Below are 21902 nucleotides of genomic sequence, written 5' to 3' on the forward strand. Positions count from 1 at the left end.
GTACCGTATTTTCCGGACTATAAGGCGCACCTAAAAACCTAAAATTTTCTCAAAAGCCGACAGTGCGCCTTATAGTCCGGTGCACCTTATATATGGGCCAAATTCCTAAATTTAAACTGGCGCGAAGCATTGTGTCATGAAATCAATCGTAAGTGGCCCGCTGAAGACCATGAATTATGAATCAAAAAGACTATGGATCATTATTTTGTGATTATAAGGTAAATTGTTGCGTCTGAAGTTGAAATAAAAAAGATGAAATGGAGAATGATTTGATCTGGATTAAAAATCTGACATGATGCATTAATGGTGCGCCTTATAGTCCGGTGCGCCTTATATAAGGACAGTTTTAAAATGGGCCATTCATTGAAGGTGCGCCTTATAGTCCGGTGCACCTTACAGTCCGGAAAATACAGTAAGTGGGATTAATTCTCATTTCTCAGTTTTGGAGGGAGCAAGGTGCAAGGCTATTAAAATGGAGCTCAGAGTATAGTACTGAATTGTACAGCGTGAACCTTGTTTTCGATAACATTGAGCTGAGCTAAATTTTTAATTGAGAGGTTAACATTGAGTTCTGAAGGTTCATCAACAGAAATCAAACCTGACTAAAATATTTTATCCACAAGTGCTACTTTGCATGGCCCAAGTGGTAAGTCAACCTTTCCTAGCAGAGCACAGCCTGATTAAACAGATCTGATGACATCATAGCCACACAAAATGGGAGCAAATCAAGCATTTCTTTTTCTCTCCTGTTAAATATCTGAAACGGATCCAACTGCCCCTTTTGGCCTTGTCAGCTTTCAAAGCACCCCACCCCATGCGCCATCATTTATTAATGGTAAGAGGTCTGTCTGCATCAAGCATTAGCGCATGTTTGTGATAAACCATTAATGATGTATTTCATTTCTCAGTAGGAAACAGAGGAGCATTGGGGGCCGTTAATATCCGTTAATGTTAAAAGGCGGCGGAAGGAGAAGAGGTTCCTCCCCGTGAGGTGATTAGACCCCTCCATTTAGTTAGAACACGCATGCACACATACACGTGCACACACTCACACACACAATTTATCGTATTGTCCAGTGTGCATATTTGTAGCGGTGCGAAACGCATGATCGATGGATATTCACTTACTTATATTGAGGTAGGTGTTGGATTAAAAATTGCCTGCAGAATACATAACTATTTTAATAGAAATCATGTGTTTTACATTATGTGCTGTATGTACACGATGATTTGTTTGCATGTACGTACCGGAATATTATTTTCTGACCACATGACAAACATTTTCAACAACCAGCTACCACTGGTGGAGCTACGATATTTTAAGGCAAGGGGGTGGGGGCAAGGCAAGTATATGTGCGTCCACAAAACTATTTTTTATTTTATTTTATGATAAACCCCAAAGATTCTTCAGAAAATGCTAATAACGATGCATTATTTTTCCCCTATGGGGGAATGGGGGAAAATGTGGCAAGAAATTCCATGAATATTTTTGAAAATACCCAAAAGTCAATTATCTGGTTTGCCAACTGGGGAGTCCAAACCCTTCTCGCTCTACCACTGCCATTTAATTTATTTCGACCACAGGTGTCAAACTCAAGGCCCGGGGGCCAGATACGGCCCACCACATCATTTTATGTGGCCCGCGAAGACAAATTGTGCATCAAATTCCTGTGTCATTGCTAGAATTGCAAATTGTCTTCACTTTTAATAATATCTTTTTTTACATATATTTGACCAGTTTTTACTCGTCTGATTTGAAAACAAGTTATTTGTCAGTTTGTTTTGTAGCTTTTACTATATATAATATGAGGTGCTCATCCATTTATTTGGGTTGACAGTCATAATGGCCCTCCGAAAGAAGCTATGACGACAATGCGGCCCGCGAAAAAAGTGAGTTTGACACCCCTGATTTAGACCATTAGCACTGGCTGACACCCATCGCTACTCCCTGGAAGTTGGTTCCTTGAACTTGTTCTACTTACGCATCATTTGCCAATAGGTTCAGTTTTGTACCAAGTACAATTCATTTTGTTTTAAGACATTAAGGTGTCATCTACTGTGGGTTATTTATTCCACTACTGTATGCAGTTCCTGATTTATGACAAACCTGAGTTTGTCTATTGTTATTTCAGCAGCGTAGATTGTTGAGTAATCAACACCCATCAATTTCTTAGCATTTTGTAGGGTTAATGGTAGTTCAATAATAAATATTGAGAATAACAAAGGGCATTCATTTTCTTTCAGTCAGTGTCTTAATGCTAAATAGCTAAATAGCATAATCTCTCAAAATATGGCCAGAATAATTTAACTGCAGGCACATATAGAGGCCCATCAGTCATGTGTTGCTTGTAGCTGTCAGCGCCTCAGTCTCAGTATAGTAAGTCAAGTGTTAATTAGTGAACAAGTAAGATTATGCCCTGAGTGTATTCCAGCAGCCACCTTCTTGTCAAACATGCCGAAAGCAGAAATCAATAGGTCATCATCTCTACATATTACAACATAGGAGGAAGACAAGTGGTTTGGTTGTTTGCTGTATATGTGAAAACGAGCAAGCAAAGCAAAGGGAAAAAAACAGTCCATGAGATAAGTACCGGCTGGAGGCAAATTCCAAGCTCTGTCCAAAAGAAGTCTTGAACAGCTCTGTACAATAACAAGAAAGAAAGGACACCAAACCTAGTCTGATTAAACTGCTGCCATGACTGTATCTACCTTTGGGAATGTCGCCATTGTTTAGAAGCTTGTTACTTTGTTTTCCTGACATCTAAATCATCCCGTAACCTGACATCTCGGGCTCCTCAAATGAATACTGATTGAATCTTGCTGACTGATCACAGTCATTGTCAAGTTTTATGAGATTTCAAGACATTACACATAACTGTTGCAGTGTGTATTAGATGCGAAAATATCAGTGATATGAAATTTTGTCATTAGAATAGTTTAACCAACCATAAATAAAAACAGTACATGCATTAATAAATTGGAAAGTTTCTTTAAAAAATGCCTCTCACTCTTTACCTAATCGATATCATACAGATCTACCTTGCTTCCAGTTTTATTAATGGTGAATGATTCATGATGAAACAACCAGTTGCCAAGTCACTATCAGGTGACGCGGTCAGTGGAGACAGACCGGAAAGTGTCATTCATCATATCTGCTTTGATGGTCGCCATTGTTCTCCACTCCAAAGTGATAGGAATAATCAGAAAGTAAACACATATGACAGTGATGGCTAATCTCGTTAACTGCAAAGAAACAATGGCTTGTGTGTCAGAGTGAATGATTAGATTAGTCTACAATAGTTATGGTATATATAAATAATATTTGTATAGATATTGAGTGTAATGTTTGCAGTCCACTTTGTGATTCCTGACCTATGTGTATTATGTGTTATTTTTTTATTTTCGAAACAAGTCCTCTGCACCACACTCTTGAATAATCCAAAATAAATCAAATCAATTATTTTGATAATTGGTCATTTCTTAATTCTTATCTTACATTATTGTACATTTTACTATAATTAGGATGTATTTGGAAATGACTGACTGAGACAGTTTATTCACAAATATTTGTCAAAGCTGAGAAATGTTGATTTATAGTTTTAAAGGTAGTTTAACAGGTCCATTTAAATATCTATTTTCTTACTTGTTCGGTTAACCTTCTGTTTTAAGACTACAGTTTCGCTCGGTTTAATTTAAATTCTGTATCTATTCAGGTGTAACTAACAGATTGATTATGTGTTCCTATAGCAGATGATTAGTTTTGGGATTCTGGGTAATAGATTAGTTGATGGAAATGAAGTAATATGACTTACTCCTCTGTTCCCGTGCTAGTGGCTCTTATCTATATATTCCCATCACCCATTTGGTGTCAATCACACCCTCTCCCTTGAACACATTTACTTTCATTTTCAGTTTCATCATCCCATAATCAGCATCATAGATTCTCATTTTCAGAGATGAAGGCTGGGATGCCTCATGTGTCTGACTGTCCTTGTTTATTCCATCTGATGAGTTGGGAGGTCAGTGCACTGTACAAGAGAAACAGACAGACAGACAGAATCAACGGGTGCTTATAGAAATATGCGATATTGATAAGTTCCAGGAGAAATGTCCAGTTATTATTCAGACAAGTGAACGCAATGAATCTGATTTGTTTTTGTTGTATGTTTTTATATTTTCATCAATGCATTTTTTCTACATTGCCTTTTTAGATGATTCTATTTACTTTCAGCCATTACATAGTATGTTTTAGCTTTACTTATTTATTTTTATATATCCATCCATCCATCCATCCATCCATCCATCCATCCATCCATCCATCCATCCATCCATCCATCCATCCATCCATCCATCCATCCATCCATCCATCCATCCATCCATCCATCCATCCATCCATCTCCTTCCGCTTATCCGGGGTTGGGTCGCGGGGGCAGCAGCTTTAGGAGGGACTCCCAGACTTCCCTCTCCCCAGCCACTTCATCCAGCTCATCCCGGGGGATCCCAAGGCGTTCCCAGGCCAGCTGAGAGACATAGTCTCTCCAGCGCGTCCTGGATCGTCCCCGGGGTCTCCTACCGGTGGGACATGCCCGGAACACCTCCCCAGGGAGGCGTCCAGGAGGCATCCTGATAAGATGCCCGAGCCACCTCATCTGGCTCCTCTCAACGTGGAGGAGTAGCGACTCTACTCCGAGTCTCTCCCGGATGATCGAGCTTCTCACCCTATCTCTAAGGGAGAGCCCGGACAGCCTGCGGAGAAAACTCATTTTGGCCGCTTGTATCCGGGATCTCGTTCTTTCGGTCACGACCCATAGCTCGTGACCATAGGTGAGGGTAGGAGCGTAAATCGACCGGTTGTCACGGATCAGAGACAGGACAACCAAGTGCACACGATCCTTTATTGAAAAGGGGGGAAAGGGGAAGTGGAACACTGGACTTGCGGTCTGGCGTGGCTGAGCAGCAGAGCACAGCGCGTAGTCGTAGTCGGAGGCAGGCAGGTTGTCAAGATAGGCGGCGATCAGGCGTGGTCGGTCAGTTTACGGAAACAGTTGGCAACAGAGATCGTTCAGGGGACCAAAAGGCAGTGGTGTCACGGGCAGGGTAAGGAGACGAACTGACAACTACTGGCAGAATGCATAGAGGTTAAGTAGTGGACCTAACGAGCTGTAGCAGGTGCTGGCAATTTCTTGATTGGGGCTTGGCTGGGAGTCCGGTGACGCAGGGACGTGACACCGGTAAATTGAGAGCTTTGCCTTTTGGCTCAGCTCTCTCTTCACCACAACGGACCGGTACAGGGTCCGCATTACTGCCGATGCTGCACCGATCCGCCTGTCGATCTCGCGCTCCATCCTCCCCTCACTCGTGAAAAAGACTCCAAGATACTTGAACTCCTCCACTTGGGGCAGGATCTCATCCCCGATCCGGAGAGGGCATTCCACCCTTTTCCGATCGAGGACCATGGACTCGGATTTGGAGGTGCTGACCCTCATCCCGACCGCTTCACACTCGGCTGCGAACCGTTCCAGCGAGAGCTGGAGATCACGGCCTGAAGAAGCCAGCAGCACCACGTCATCTGCAAAAAGCAGAGACGCGTTGCTGAGGTCCCCAAACCGGACCCCCTCAATGCCTCGGTTGCGCCTAGAAATTCTGTCCATAAAAATTATGAACAGAATCGGTGACAAAGGGCAGCCTTGGCGGAGTCCAACCCTCACTGGGAACGAATCCGACTTACTGCCGGAAATGCGGACGAGACTCTGGCATCGGTGATACAGGGACCGAACCGCCCTTATCAGTTGGCTCGGCACCCCGCACTCCCGAAGCACCCTCAACAGAACCTCCCGAGGGACACGGTCGAACGCCTTCTCCAAGTCCACAAAACACATGTGGACTTGTTGGGCGAACTCCCATGCACCCTCGAGGATCCTGCCAAGGGTGTAGGGCTGGTCCACTGTTCCACGGCCAGGACGAAAGCCACACTGCTCCTCCTGAATCCGAGGTTCGACCTCCCGACGGACCCTCCTCTCCAGCACCCCTGAATAGACCTTACCGGGGAGGCTGAGGAGTGTGATTCCTCTGTAATTGGAACACACCCTCCGGTCCCCCTTCTTAAAGAGGGGAACCACCACCCCAGTCTGCCAATCCAGAGGCACTGTCCCCGTTGTCCACGCAATCTTGTAGAGGCGTGTCAGCCATGACAGCCCCACAACATCCAGAGCCTTTAAGAACTCCGGGCGGATCTCATCCACCCCCGGGGTCTTGCCACCGAGGAGTTTTTTTAACTACCTCAGTGACTTCAACCCCAGAGATTGGAGAATCCGCCTCAGAGTCTCCAGGCCCTACTTCCTCAATGGAAGGCGTGTAGGTGGAATTGAGGAGGTCTTCGAAGTATTCTCCCCACCAACTCACGACGTCCCAAGTCGAGGTCAGCAGCACGCCATCCCCACTGTAAACAGTGTTGACGTTGCACTGCTTCCCCCTCCTGAGACGCCGGATGGTGGACCAGAATTTCCTTGGAGCCGTCCGGAAGTCATTCTCCATGGCCTCGCCAAACTCCTCCCACGCCCGGGTTTTTGCCTCAGCAACCGCCGAAGCCGCATTCCCCTTGGCCATCCTGTACCTGTCAGCTGCCTCCGGAGTCCCGCAGGCCAAAACGGCCCGATAGGACTCCTTCTTCAGCTTGACAGCATCCCTTACCGCCGGTGTCCACCAGCGGGTTCGGGGATTGCCGCCACGACAGGCACCAACGACCTTACGGCCACAGCTTCGGTCGGCCGCCTCAACAATGGAGGCGCGGAACATGGTCCACTCAGACTCAATGTCCCCCGCCTCCCCCGGGACGCGGGAAAAGCTCTGCCGGAGGTGGGAGTTGAAGCTCTTCCTGACAGGAGATTCTGCCAGACGTTCCCAGCAGACCCTCACAGAGCGTTTGGGTCTGCCAGGTCGGACCGGCATCTTCCCCCACCATCGGAGCCAACCCACCACCAGGTGGTGATCAGTTGACAGCTCCGCCCCTCTCTTCACCCAAGTGTCCAAAACATGCGGCCGCAAATCCGATGACACGACTACAAAGTCGATCATCGAACTGCGGCCTAGGGTGTCCTGGTGCCAAGTGCACACATGGACACCCTTATGTTTGGACATGGTGTTCATTATTGAAAATCCGTGTCGAGCACAGAAGTCCAATAATAGAGTAACACCGCTCACGCCCTTCCAGGTCTCACTGTCATTGCCCACGTGAGCATTGAAGTCACCCAGTCAAACGATGGACCAGAAGGAGCGCTCTCCAGCACTTCCTCCAGGGACTCCAAGAAGGGTGGGTACTCTGAGCTGCCATTTGGTGCATAGACACAAACAACAGTCAGGACCCGTCCCCCCACCCGAAGGCGGAGGGAGGCTACCCTCTCGTTCACCGGGGTGAACCCCAATGTACAGGCGCCCAACCGGGGGACAATAAGTATACCCACACCTGCTCGACGCCTCTCACCGTGGGCAACTCCAGACTGGAAGAGAGTCCAGCCCCTCTCGAGAGGGCTTGGACTGGAACCCAAACTGTGCGTGGAGGCTATATCTAGTCGGAATTTTTCTGCCTCGCACACCAGCTCGGGCTCCTTTCCAGCCAGAGAGGTAACATTCCATGTCCCAAGAGCCAGCTTCTGCAGCCGGGGATCAGACCGCCAAGGTCCCTGCCTTTGGCCGGCGCCCAACTCACACTGCACCCGACCCTTTTGGCCCCTCCCACAGGTGGTGAGCCCATGGGAATATATATACGATACAATGTTATTTATATTGTCCAGCTCACGTAACAGTAATCGACTTTTATTTTCAACAAGAGGTTTATATCCATTTATTAAAGTCATTATTACTACTATTATTAGTAGTAGTAGTATTATAACAGAAACAGCACGTGAATAAATATTGGTGGATGGAGAAAAATTGGTTGTGAGCCTCATGACATTTTACATAGGCTAAAATCATCTAAACAGATCAGATGAATGGCAGTTTGCATCAGGGCAGATCAATAGTGTTTCGGGATAGACTGATCACTGAAACAGCCAACTTCTGACGTCTGGGATCCTCAGAAATAATGAAGGAGACAAAGACAGACCAGGAGGCTACAGGGTTTTTTACTTTTTTTTTTTAATTCAACATATGAAAACAGTTAATGTAGGTAATGGTTTTCATTTATTTACATTATTATCACCGCTGCCAGGCACAGAATGCGCAAAGATACAAGTTATTGTTGTTCATTATTGTTTGTTTGTTAGCAGGATAGAACTATTCATAATCATTTACTTATTATCTAAAAATCGCAAGACTGCATGCCAGTGGAATAGCCGCTTCAAAAAGAACAAACTGGTTTGCTGACGGAATTTTCTTGTATATCTCAAATGTTTGGCTGAGTTGTCTTTGAAGAATTTCTTTGCTGGGTAATAACTATTCATGTGACGAGAATGTCGAAAAATAGACTCCCACTGATTAAGAGAGAAATCGGATCCAAAATAGCCTGGCGATACGACAACTCAGGAGGGCAGGGCTGCAGGCCCGGATCATATCAGCCCCAGGGTCCGATAATCCTGTTTAAAATCCCAGCTGTCAGCAATTCTTCATCCGATCTATAACACTGGTCTAATGCAGCAGTTGCCCCTTGTAGGAAAACATGATTTAGCTAAGGATGTGTTTACATTGTAGTGTGTTATTCTGGTCTACATCCCAAAAAAAATGCCATATTGTAGTGTTCACACCAACATTTTTATCACACTAAAGGTTGTGTAGTTAAAATAAAATCATTATTTTGCAAGAATAAAATGGTGTTATTTTTCTCACCTCTTTTGCACTCTAGACTTCAGACTCACCTAGTCATCTACTTCTCAATGTGCAGCTTTGTTCAGAGAGTGAGAAAAAGTAAAGGTGGTGTGTGAGGGAGGGAGGGGGCGAGGGTCCAGCCTCAAGCAGCATTTTAAGCAGTTTATTGGCCCACAAATGATTTCACAGCACACGAAAAAGTTCAAGATTATTCAGTGACGTGGCAAATTCCCATCATGCATGATCAATGGAAGAGGACGGGTTTCACCGTTTTTGTCACCTCGCTGTCCCAGTGGCAAGTGGCACAATCTCGTCTCACATTCATCAGAAAATAAATACCGTATTTGCCGGTGTATTGGTCGACCTATTTCGATCCAAAATCGACCGAAAAAAATCGACCTCGACTTATACACCGAGTCATAAAATTTAACTTCGTATTCATCGCTTCAAATGTGATGGTAACCAAGGCCGTTTCTCATGCATCTCATTGTGCGTTGCACTTAGAAAATTTGAACCGGGCGGCGTGCGCGAGTGCGCGGCCCGCTGGAAGTCGAATGAGGCTCAGCGATCTCCTCCGCGGTGCTTATAAACAGCCGATCCGCTCGGCGGGGGCTATTTTCGGCCACTCGGCGCGTGCGCACGGGCTCCCAGATGTGCCGGGCGGCGTGCGCGAGTGCGCGGCCCGCCGGAAGTCGAATGAGGCTCAGCGATCTCCTCCGCGGTGCTTATAAACAGCCGATCCGCTCGGCGGGGGCTATTTTCGGCCACTTGGCGCGTGCGCACGGCCTCCCGGATGTGCCGGGCGGGTGCGCGAGCTCGCCGGCCGCTGGAAGTCGAATGAGGCTCCGCGATCTCCTCCGCGGTGCTTATAAACAGCCGATCCGCTCGGCGGGGGCTATTTTCGGCCACTTGGCGCGTGCGCACGGCCTCCCGGATGTGCCGGGCGGGTGCGCGAGCTCGCCGGCCGCTGGAAGTCGAATGAGGCGCCGCGATCTCCTCCGCGGTGCTTATAAACAGCCGATCCGCTCGGCGGGGGCTATTTTCGGCCACTTGGCGCGTGCGCACGGCCTCCCGGATGTGCCGGGCGGGTGCGCGAGCTCGCCGGCCGCTGGAAGTCGAATGAGGCGCCGCGATCTCCTCAACAAGAGGTGCTTATAAAGTGCCGATCCGCTCGGCTTGGAGCTATTTCCGGCCTCCCGTTGGTGCCAGGCGGCGTGCGCGAGCTCGCCGGCCGCGATCTCCTCCGCGGTGCTTATAAACAGCCGCATGCGCACGGCCTCCCGGAATTTGAACACATTTCGTCAATAAATTTCGCATATTGAATTTTGAAGTTTAATATAATGCAACAATTGAGCTCGACTTATACAAAGGATATATCATAAAATCGTAAATTTCCGTCGAATTTTAGGGGGTCGACTTATACACCGAGTCGACCTGTACACCGGCAAATACGGTAAACAACCTGTCCTTACGCATCCAATACTTTTGGGAGGGAGTGTATTTCAGTTTTCCTCTTTTGCCGAATTCCCCAGTAATGAACGAGTCTTCCATTGTGTACACGTGCGTGTGATGGATGCTAGATCGCTGTGGTCACGCACCCGCTCAAATTGATTGGCCGGAGCGACTCTAATCAGTGGCCTGTGACCAACGCTTTATCCTCGTCCCTTTATGCTCTCCCGCCCCTCCCTTCTTCACTCTCATCATACCTTCATTTCCTTCCTTCAATCTCTCACTTCATGTTCCTTACCACATCCCCCAATCCCCCTCTTCGTCTTTTGCCTGTAGCCTCGACACAGCTGGGTTGCTTGGTAACAGCTTTTTCTCTTTCTCTGTTACTCTTGCACAGGTATTCTAAGTTGAGCGACTATCACGTCAGCAGCTCCAGCATACCTGCAGCCCGAATGAGGAAGGAGGAAAAGACATTGAAAATGAATGGATGGAGGTACTTGAATGGTGGCAAATATGAGAATGAGACCAAAAAAGGTATGGAAGTTAAGCAGTCGTAAAGACTTGCCCGTCACTAGGTAGGTAGGCCTACATCTGTACATATGCTAAAAGGATTTCATAAAAAAAAAAAAAAAACTCAAAGAGTGAAACTTTTTAATGTTTATAACTAGGGCTGTCACTGAAATATTTTTAGAATCGATTATTCTATCGATTAGTCAGATACAATTTCATTTTGCTTGAAAGTGTATTACAAAACGTTTTTGCCTGCATTTACTGTTTTTAACCAATAATTCTTGTTTATTTGATATTGTTTTGTGACTATAAAAACCAACTAAACAATAATTAATATCACATGAGAACATTTAATGTTGCACTCACCAACCTTTTGGAAACCCATTCCGTTCCTGGTGTGGTTATTGTTTTCCAGTTTGCAAAAGTCTCTATTTAAATTAAAAAATATATATAATGAGTCTGTTTTTATGAATGAATACAATATTTAATTAAATACTGCTGTTGAAAGTCTAACATTAGGGGATTTGGACAATTTTAGGTTAAACAATGGCTCAAAATAAATTCTTATTAAAATAGTTGATTAATTTGATAATCGAACTGTTGTTGATTAATCAATCACTTCTCTCTCTCTCTCTCTCTCTCTCTCTCTCTCTCTCTCTCTCTCTCTCTCTCTCTCTCTCTCTCTCTCTCTCGTGCTCTCTCTCTCCCATACACACACACACATGTGCATGCACACAAACCAAAACACACACACACACCTCATCTTTAGAAAGGAAAAGGTACAATCTCGAGGTTGGGATGATGAATTATGAAATCTCGTGCCTTCAATGTGACCTTAGACATACTGAGTGAGGCTACATCTTCACACTGCAGAGATCATCTTCCAACCTCCAACAACAGAAGTAAAGGGAACCAACTAATGAAAAATCATACATACAGTAGTTAGTAGCAAAAAGTGCCTGAAGTGACATGGAAATAAAGAAGACAAACTCATCAGAATCATCACAACTGTAAGCTTTGTGTTTTAAAGCTGATTGTGTTTCTGCTTAAAAACATGCCACTCAAGTGTTGCTGGAAGATACATTAGATGAGCGATATCAGGATCTTAATCTATGTGTCCGTTTGACAGGATTTACAAAGCCTAACAACATGTGCACGTGTGTGTAGGCTCAATCCAGAATTAAGACCAGCAGAAAGGTCACTGATGAAATGTCAGTAGCCTTGACAGCCTGTCTTTATGCCAATTCTTATCTGTCTGCCTCTTTTTCACTGAATTAGAAAACAATGTCAAGAAACAAAGCAGATTTTTGTATCATAACTTCAATAAAATCTGTATCACAGAACCAACAGGCTCAGTTTGCGAATGGTAATTGGCCTTTCACTTTTGTCGAGCTTTTCCACCAGTTAAAGCCTTCAAAGTGCTTCACGCTAAATTGACATTCACCTACTGATGACACAGCATCAGGAGCAACTCAGTATCAGTTCACTATAGTTCAGTTCAGTATCTTGCTCAAGGATATTTCGACATGGTCACAATGGCCGGGGGATCTAACTCCCAACCTCTGGGTTGGGAGGCCACCGCTCTACCACTGAGCCACGTCGCCCCCTATGTCAGAGGTCACCTATTTTCTACATTTGGTTCCCAAGCTGTGCCTGTGGGCTCTGTGATGTCAATTGCAGTCACCAGCAGGAGTCAGTAGAGGACAAAATGGCAGGCCCCTGAGGTGGACAAAAATGTGTGTATTTTTTTCATGCTCAGTTGATATTTCCAATGAGGTTGACTCTGTTCACACCCACATCAGCGCAAAATGCCCTTTTTTTTAAACACGTCTAGGTCTAACCCGCCTGCCCACGGAATCAAATCGAATGCCATTTGTGCTGTTTACAAAATTCAAGCCCATAATTTTTCAGCTGTTATTGTTAGCTAATTTAGATAATAAAACACTTAGGTCACATAGCTTTTTGTTTTTTTGTAATGCTTTTGTTGTCAGCAGTGGCACTACATTAAAAAATGGCAAAAGAGAAACAAATTTTGTGCAAAAAAATTGTATTCAGCCTTTTTTTACATTTTAAAGTCTGGACTTTGGCCTATGTAATGTGATTTTTTATTTCTATTTTTTTTTTTTTTTTTACAAACGTGGGTACGTCTACTTGGGTGCAGAGTTTGACTACTTCTGCCATTACTGCTTATTTATAGACTGCTACAGTAAATGCTTAACTGAGTAGAATAATGTAGTGTCGGGAGGTGGAGAGCTTCCCTGCACCTCCAACGTGCAGAAGGATGCTCCGCCTCGCTAAAGGATGCTGTTTATGTGATTAGAGTGGCAATTGAGCCGCATCTCTTTAAAGCTGACGCTGTCTTGATTAATGACACGGAGAAGGAAGGACAGATGCATCGAGGATGATTCGAAAGGGACACTGCTGTCGCTTCGTTGCACCGCCCGCAGGTTATCAGGGACAAATTCTGCTATGCTACCCTTTCCTTTTTTTTTGCTTCGCAAACGTCTCGCGAATGTAGCTTATGAAATCCTTTTTTTTTAAGGACAGAGCAGTCTCCGTCTGCAGGGACGTCCTTGCAGACGCTCGCTGTCAACCGCTAATACCGCGCCGTAGTTGTTTTTTTTTTTTTTTTTTTTTCCTCGCGTTCACGTCTCCTTCGCTGTCATCCTCCCTCGGCCGCATCCTCTCGCCGGTCTTGGCTACCCACTGACGGCTAGGCAGCATGGTGCGCATCGCTAGCGCACTCGGGCTCGTCATGTTCAGTGTGGCGCTGCTCATTCTGTCGCTCATCAGCTACGTGTCCATAAAGAAGGACTTCCTCCTCGGGAACCCCAGATATGGACCGAATGGGGGACCGAGGATGTACATGTTCCACGCAGGGTATCGGTAAGTTCTAGCCAGGTTGCATTATTTCATTCAGGTCAGTGTTACTGTGGATGGCTGCTAATTCATCCATCATAGTAGCCAATGTTGAGGGCCCCAGTGTATCCTCTGACTGCAGACATTGGACTGCATTACCAGTCGTTATCAATTGTGAATTAGTCACTTGTACTAATATACAGTAAGCCAGAGATGGGAGTAAGTCGCAAATGTGCACAACAGTCTCAAGCAAGTGTCACTCAAGTCATAACCTTTAAGTCTCAAGTTAGTAAGTCGGGGGGGGGGGGGGGGGGGGGGGGGGGCAAGGGAAGTCGAGTCACTGACTCAAGTGAGTTGAGTCAATAAGTAGTTTTAGCAAATTATAGTCATACAATCTTGTTCAGACACAATATATATTGCAGTGAAAAGGAATATTCCTAACTCAAAACAGTACTACATAATTATGTTGATTTTGGTGCCAATGTTTTCCAAATCTATTTCCGCGTGTAAATGGCTGAATGAAAGACATTAACTTTGTGCACTTTTTTGGATGCTGCTTTATGAAGTTTAGTCAAGTTGACTTGCAGGGGCCCGACACATCAAATATGGCGGACACTGATGTCTAGGAAAGCTACTCAAAGTGTGTATACATTGCTATGCTTGACCCACAATCGCGTTTTTTTTATTGGTAGGATTTCAAGAAACGTTTTATAATGACTAATATATAAGTTTATTGTCTAAAATTGTGTGTGTGAGTGGTTATTATGTTAAGTGGGCTGTCCTGCACTTCTGTCCACTGTTTTGTAACAGTGGAGTGATCTGTACTTCCACCACTATGTCTATTTCTTTTGAGGGGGAACAATTGCCACTATTGCAAAAATGTGGGTTGAAGTCAAAAAAGCATGTCCCCTTCTGGCACCACACCACCCTTGGGGGGCTTCCCCCTCTATTTGAGAAGGATAATTAGGGATTTGTCTAGTTGCCATAGTTTTTTTTCCCTAACCCTATAAAGGGCTAGCAAAGGATTGTCTTACACAAGGTCAACAGAATTGAGCTGACAAAGGACTGTAGGATAAAGTTTGCCTCTGTCATTGTGACGTGCGTGCCTGGTCAAAAAAAAAAAAAAAAAAAAAAAAAAAAAAAGATTGTGCCTGATGTTGCCTACACTGTTTAATAATGTCATAGAGAGGATTAACATTAAGGCTGTCACTCTCAAATATTTTTAGAATCAATTATTCTATCGCTTAATCCATTGAATAATCGGAGAAAAGTCTATTTTGCGTAAAAGTGTTTCTTGCAAAACCACCCCCATTTATTGTTGTTTATTTTTTTAACGTTAGGTGATAAAAACAACTAAATAACAACCTTTAACACAGAAGAGGGATTAATGTACTAAACTTTTTTTTAATGATTCAGTAACTGGTGCAGTTATTATTTTCCAAAGTAAAACCAGACGTTTTGAATGTCTTGCTTTTATTAGACACAAAAGGTCATCTCTTTGTTTTCATGAATGACTAGAAAAATCAAAAATGGCTCCAAACGATTACTCGATTATTAGTTGTTGATTATTTTGATCATCGATTAGTAAGAACTGCTTCGTCGGTTCAATTTGATTTTCTTCTGTGTCTTTTCTCGGGTTATAGAGGAACTGTACTTTTTCTATCTTGGGTTCAGCAGGGCCATTACAGTCCACAACCATTGAAATCCTTCATGTGCGGTCAAGAGTGTGATGCTAAAACACAGTTGATCTAGCAAAGGTTCTGGAAGTCAGCAAACTGCCCTTGACTCTGATTTACAGCACAAGCGCTCCATTCATTTCCCACCTGCTGTAATCATTTTCCTTCTCGCTTGGCTGTCACGGTGGGCCAAGGTTATGCTTTGAGGGACGTTAGACTTAAAGGTCTTTGGGTGGATGGCGGACAAATACTCACACCTCCCTTTGCAATGTTGCACAATTCTGCGAAAGTTGTGGTGGCACCATTTTGTTTTTGTGATGATTCACTTTTTCAAAGTGTTTGAATTTGACTCACTATATTTGTTTCATATTCCTTCTGCAGCGAAAGGCCGCCTCGCAAACCTGATCTTAGGTGAGTACATATTTAGCATTGGTGCACTAACAGGGTGTAATGACACATTGCAATATCTGTAGCACTAATTTTATCTTCACAAGAGAAACAATTCTTGGGAATACGATTCTGTGAGTCTGGCTGTAAATCATGGATAAAAACAAATGATTAATTAAGTATCTAACTCACCATTTCACCCTTAAAATAAACACATTTGTTTTAACATTGGGGGCCACTTTTTCCATCAATAAATCATATCACAATTTAAAATCGCCTTATAGTTGACTCACAGTGTGTCTTTTGGTTAAGTCGGATTTGACAGAATTGCTGAATATAGAACGTGTTTGTCAGAAAGGTGCTAAAACGACCTAAGTGCATGGGAGAATCTGCACAGCCAGCAAAGTGCATAGCTGACACAGCAACTGTTTTCCTGCTCAGTTTTGTTATCTGCCCATAAACAATTGCAGCCAAAATCTTAATTATTATTCAAATTTGATTAACTGTCATGATTCTTGAATTGTACTCCATTTCAAGGTTGTGACAGCATTCAGAGACCCGGAAAGATCTGAAATGCTACGCTTGCACTCAGACTGTCTCACAAGCCCACCAACAAATCTGCAGCTAACTGATTTACATGTTGCATCCATCACATACTGCTCGCTGGTGGTCTATTGCTGACTTGTAAACGTCTTGTGTCTTTGCTCTCCTGCCGTTCAATAACCAATAAAACAAGTACATCAGTCAGGCGGAGTTAGTGGACGTGTCAGTATTAATGTACCAGGCTTTCCTTTTTTCCTCCTGGCCTGTCTAGCTCCCAGTTGGCACTGAAGTATCTGGACCCAGTTTTCACGCCACTGGCCAATGCTCTTAGCGAAGACCTGAAGAATTCCTCTAAATGGAGGTACAACAGCACAGCTTTTATTCAACAAAGGTATGTACATATACGATAAAATAACACAATCACATTATCAAGCCATATAATATCTGAAAAAAAATCTTCTTCTAGGAAGGAAATCTCTCAGTACGTGGACATTGCTCACAATTTCACATTAACACGCAGCCTAGTCCGCATTGGCCAGCTGATGCATTACGCCTACTCCAGCCACAAGTACGTCTACTCCATCGGCGAGAACTTCCGCTCGCTCCTCCCCGAGGTCTCACCCGTTCTGAACAAGCACTACAATGCCTGCGCAGTTGTCGGCAACAGCGGCATCCTCACCGGATCACGTTGCGGTGATCAGATTGAGAAGTTTGACTTTGTCTTCCGCTGCAACTTTGCACCAACAGAGATCTTTAAGAGAGATGTTGGGCGGCGCACAAACATGACAACCTTTAACCCGAGTATCTTAGAGAAGTACTACAACAATTTATTGACGGTGCAGGACAGGAACAACTTCTTTCTGAGCTTGAAGAAGCTGGATGGTGCAATTCTCTGGATCCCGGCATTCTTCTTCCACACGTCAGCCACAGTGACCAGGACTCTGGTGGACTTCTTTGTGGAACATCGCAGGCAGCTGAAGGTCCAGCTGGCCTGGCCTGGAAATATCATGCAGCACATAAACAAGTAAGCCATGCATAATTTAAGTAATACTTAGGTAATAGTAATGTGATCTATTTACACCAGTGATTTCCAACAAAAGTTATTATATTTAAAGAGAACAAATGGAAAGAAAAAACATTTTTGTTTTCATGGTTTTCATCTTTATCAAATACTAAGTTCATAGATGAGCTTTTGGAGCTGATTTCAAATGTATTTATTCTAAAATAAGATTTAAATTGTACATAAGTGATATTTGGATTCTTAGTTAATATTTCTTTATTTGCATTCGCTACAAAGCACATTTTAAATTGTTGTATTTCTAATTCTGACTCAAATCAAATTTTTCGAACAACAGCTGCAGACAAAATGTTGACATTTGTTTTTATAGTGTGTGTGTGTGTGTGTGTGTGTGTGTGTGTGTGTGTGTGTGTGTGTGCGTGTGTGTGTGTGTGTGTGTGTGTGTGTGTGTGTGTGTGTGTGTGTGTGTGCGCATGTGAGTGCGTGTGGCAAAGAGAAGATTTAGGCTCCGAAGCCAGATTATAAAGAAAGTACTATTTAGTGAAAGGTATGGCACTGAGTTGAAACCGCAGAGAGGGATTTAAGTCCGGTTCTTAGTGTTGTAGTAGCAGAATGGGCCGCTCTTACAGTAGCCTAATCTTCACCAAGCCCATTAAATCTACCTGCTGGGGAAGTATTACCACGTTTAAGCAGCTCAGGCTGGCTTTTAGCACCTCAACCACTTGCTGAGCGTCTTTTGTTGAGGTCGGTTTGAAGAGTTTCCACTCTAGCTTAGGGGTGTGCAGAGGATGGGAGACGCCATTTGTCGTCATCGCTATAACGAATCCAATTATTGTAATTAAACACCGTATTGGTACAAATTATTTAAGTTTTAATAAGTAACAACATGGAAATTGCAAGAATGTTGACAGATGAAATGACTCCGCTAAAGAATTCCTTCGCCTGTGTTATGGTCTGCCGTCTATGGAACTATTGTCTGAATTGTTCTTCTCAATTGGACTCACCAGCTACTGGAAAACCAAACAGCTGTCGCCAAAGCGTCTGAGCACCGGCATCCTGATGTACACGTTGGCGTCTTCTATGTGTGACCAGATCCATCTGTACGGGTTCTGGCCATTCGGCTGGGACCCCAACACGGGGAAGGAGCTGCCTTATCACTACTACGACAAGAAGGGCACCAAGTTCACCACTAAATGGCAGGAGGCCCATCAGCTGCCTGCTGAGTTCAAACTCCTCTACAAGATGCACACAGAGGGACTGCTGAAGCTCAGCCTCTCCCACTGCGCTTAGACATGAAACTGCAGGCGGTATTTCAATTGTCTCACCGGAGCTTCCACTGGCCAGAGTCACAAAAAGGACCAGTCAGACGAGGACTGATAAATGTGGTTTTTCACAACAGCACGATCTTGGCAAAGAGGTGCAATAGACTCTTGCGCAATTTTAGCACAAGATTAGAGAGTATATCTCTAGCAAGCTGTGAACGCCCTGCATTCAAGTTGTAGAAACAAGTACTTTTTTTTTTTTTTTTTGTGTCAGTCAAGACACTCAAGGAGTGCTGCTGCTCTCTAGGTTATCCTGCGCTTCAGCAAAACATCACACGTGTGTTCCGTAATGGTTCAAATAGCAGAAATGCTTAGTCCCTGAGTAAAACATTTATTGTCACCCATGAAATATGTATATATCCGATCCTTGTGTTATCACCGGATAAATGTTTGAGGAAAGAGGTTTGTGATCACCCCTTTTTTATTTTTTTTATTTCATTTTAACTTTAATTTTAGCCTTGGTGGAGGTTTCTGTGGTACCAATTGTCATCATAGTTATTAATGCAGTGCCTGAATGCCTAGAAGAGACAAAGGGACGACCGGTTTGGACCTCGTACACTAACCCAGGGTTTCTGCAGAAATATTGCACAATATGAGGGGACTTCTGTAACATCTGTTTTTTTTTTTTTTTTTTTAAATATCAAAATATATTGTAAATGTACAGAATGTTTCAAAATCATGTCGGGATGGTTGCAAGCGTGCTTATGCATATTATGAAAAAGCAGTCAAGAACAGTGATGAACTCGACACCTTAATTTTACTCTATTCCCATCTGAATTTCATTATACTAGTTTTGGCAAGCTCACACTAACGATATCGAAAAAACAATTAAGTTTCTGTCACACAACCCCCCCCCCAATTTATTTTAAAGAGATTGATCTTTTAGGATTGTCTTACAAAGCGTATGCATAATAACAAGTAACCTTTAAAACCTAAACCCCTCAATTGCTGAGCATCCCAAAAGTCACAATACCTTTTCTTTATTCAGTTTTCTTCTGGGTACCATTTGAACAGACACGCGGGCATCTGCATTTGAAAGCTTAGGTTTGCGATTTTTGTAAGCTCGCCAATTGACATTGGGACCCTCATTGCTGTTGAACACCATTTTGAGAAGCTTTGTGTATAACAAATGAGTCAACTTCAAGCTGTTCAAAGGCAAGAAATTGTGACGGGAAAAGCTTTATTATGCTCTGAAGCTTTCACTGAATCAAGCTTTTGGTTGATGCTGAGTTTCAGTGGAGCCCCCCAGGTAGACTTTTCTTGGCTTTCGGTGAAAGCCTTATCCAAGAGGTTAGTGTTTTCATTATAGAGTAGGAGCAGGCCTTCTACTGTGTGGTTTGTCAAAAACAAATCCTGTTTGATCAAACTTTCCAAGGAATCACATAAATTGACATAAAGGCCCAATTGCTTCTTAAACTGGCACTCAACTGCAGCTAGGGACAGAAAAATGTCTTGTCAGGTAGCAATTTTGCAATGCTGTGCCAGTGTCAAATGGTGAGTCATTGGCGAGATAATCATGCTTAAAAAAAATTGCAGTCTGCTCTCAGCTCTCACATGCAGATGAACTCACGTTTGTCCAAACGATAACTGAAGCAAAATAGAAAATAGGATCTGTACAGTGACTTCTGCAATGTTTTTGAAAAAAGAGGCTACAATCTTTCAAGAATAAGGTATATAGTATTACAATGCAACACAGGGATAATTTATGAGCTTCTCAATAGAAATTCTTAGAATTAAAGTAAATTAGCTTTCTGTGTAGTTTAATGCTATCAAACAACACAAAACACCATCGACTGACTAAGAAAATAGCATCAATGCGGTGGCATGAAAACACTTTAAGCAATGGCTAAACCTAACACTTTAAGCAAAGGGTATTTGAACATAAACAGTGCAGCAACATATTTAGACAGCCATTAGAACAATACTCAGAGGCATACTGTATATTTTTTATCTTCAGCAAAAAAAAAAGAAAATAGTAGTTGTGGAACTCTTCTTTATGTCTGCATGATTGTATTTTGCTGCCCGCAGGTGGTCAATGGATAAATCATTATGCAGAAACTGTTTACTTCTTTGATTTCCATTGAATTATGTTAGTTCTATATGTTGATTTTTAACTACTAATTTACTTATTTGTTGCACGATACAAAAAGTTTTGTTAGTTTTTTTTTAGGGTAAGCTGGAACAGATTAATGGCATTTTTATTCATTTCAATGAGGAAAGTGTTTTGAGTCACCAGCATGGTCAAATTAAACTAATTTCTTAAGAAACCACTGTAGCAATATCACAAGAATAATAAATAGAGTATACATTCAACATTCACACGACTGGGTTCTGGATTATTGTTTTAACCGTCATTTCATTTTGAATTTCTAACTGGCAGTATTTATTTATCATCTCCAGACTCTATAGGCTATGTTTTGAAAGCACTGCATCTTCTTACACAGTTGATACAAAGCCTAATATTTAAGTAAATTGTGCAAGTGTATATTGATTGGATGTTGGATTTCAGTTTCTCAATAGTACATAATAGGATGGGGTAAAAAAAAAAAAGAAACTAAAAATAATTAATATTAGCCGACTGTACTATCATCAAAGATCCTTTTTTTGCTAGCTCAGTTGGGTGTGTTTTGGGATTTTTCTGGAGTGCTGAATGTAATCCATTTAAGGTAATGGAGGTCTCCACCCCGAAGTGGGTTGATAATGTCCATCATGCCTTTACTGTTCCCTCAAATTACATGTTCTCACAAGAATTTAGCGTATTATTCACTTGACAGTAGTCCGATTCAGCGGCATAGTTTCATAAATACAGTAAAGCCAAAACAAGATGTCATGTAGGATAAGATAAAGTTACAATTAGGTTCTCTTATCTCAAATTAGAAAGACAGTTTGGACAACAATATGCTTCCAATTTTAAGATAGTAGCTACAGGGAAGGCCATTTCCTTTTCTAACATGTCAAAGTGTTCAAAGCAAGGTCCATAAAGTCATGCTTGAAGGAGTTTGACGTGGAAGAACTTTTGACTGACACATCAAGAGACATCCGTACTCTCGGGCCTACTACGCTTCTGGATGAATAGACAAAACCCCACAAATACACTCTAAACTCTTGTAAAAAGTCTTCCCAGAAGATGTGTGTGTGTGTGTGTGTGTGCGTGCGTGCGTGCGTGCGTGCGTGCATGCGTGCGTGCGTGCGTGCGTGCGTGCGTGCGTGCGTGCGTGTGTGTGTGTGTGTGTGTGTGTGTGTGTGTGTGTGACTATTTGGATAATCCACTTCTGTTTTGCTCATGTGTTGCCTTTTAACATAAAGACGTGCAATGTTTTCCCTGATCATATTTGAAAA

General features: G+C 43.3%; 1 protein-coding gene across 1 annotated transcript; it reads left to right on the top strand.

Annotated features, from left to right (window-relative positions):
- Nucleotides 1–12906: 12906 nt before the first annotated feature.
- st8sia3 (ST8 alpha-N-acetyl-neuraminide alpha-2,8-sialyltransferase 3) lies at nt 12907–20880 on the top strand. Its single transcript, XM_049738191.2, has 5 exons — nt 12907–13644; nt 15675–15704; nt 16495–16614; nt 16690–17247; nt 18249–20880. Exons 1-5 carry the CDS (start codon nt 13481–13483, stop codon nt 18529–18531), a joined length of 1155 nt encoding a protein of 384 aa, XP_049594148.1. The 5' UTR covers nt 12907–13480; the 3' UTR covers nt 18532–20880.
- Nucleotides 20881–21902: the final 1022 nt, after the last annotated feature.

Source organism: Syngnathus scovelli, chromosome 13, assembly GCF_024217435.2.
Source record: "Syngnathus scovelli strain Florida chromosome 13, RoL_Ssco_1.2, whole genome shotgun sequence".
Taxonomy (NCBI): Eukaryota; Metazoa; Chordata; class Actinopteri; order Syngnathiformes; family Syngnathidae; genus Syngnathus; species Syngnathus scovelli.

Bases quoted from the DNA above. Each gene is read 5' to 3' on its own strand.
- st8sia3 (XM_049738191.2), top strand. From the start codon at position 13,481: ATGGTGCGCATCGCTAGCGCACTCGGGCTCGTCATGTTCAGTGTGGCG. The intron at 15,705-16,494 runs GTGAGTACATAT...TGGCCTGTCTAG, and splicing joins CCTCGCAAACCTGATCTTAG to CTCCCAGTTGGCACTGAAGT. The intron at 16,615-16,689 runs GTATGTACATAT...ATCTTCTTCTAG, and splicing joins ACAGCTTTTATTCAACAAAG to GAAGGAAATCTCTCAGTACG.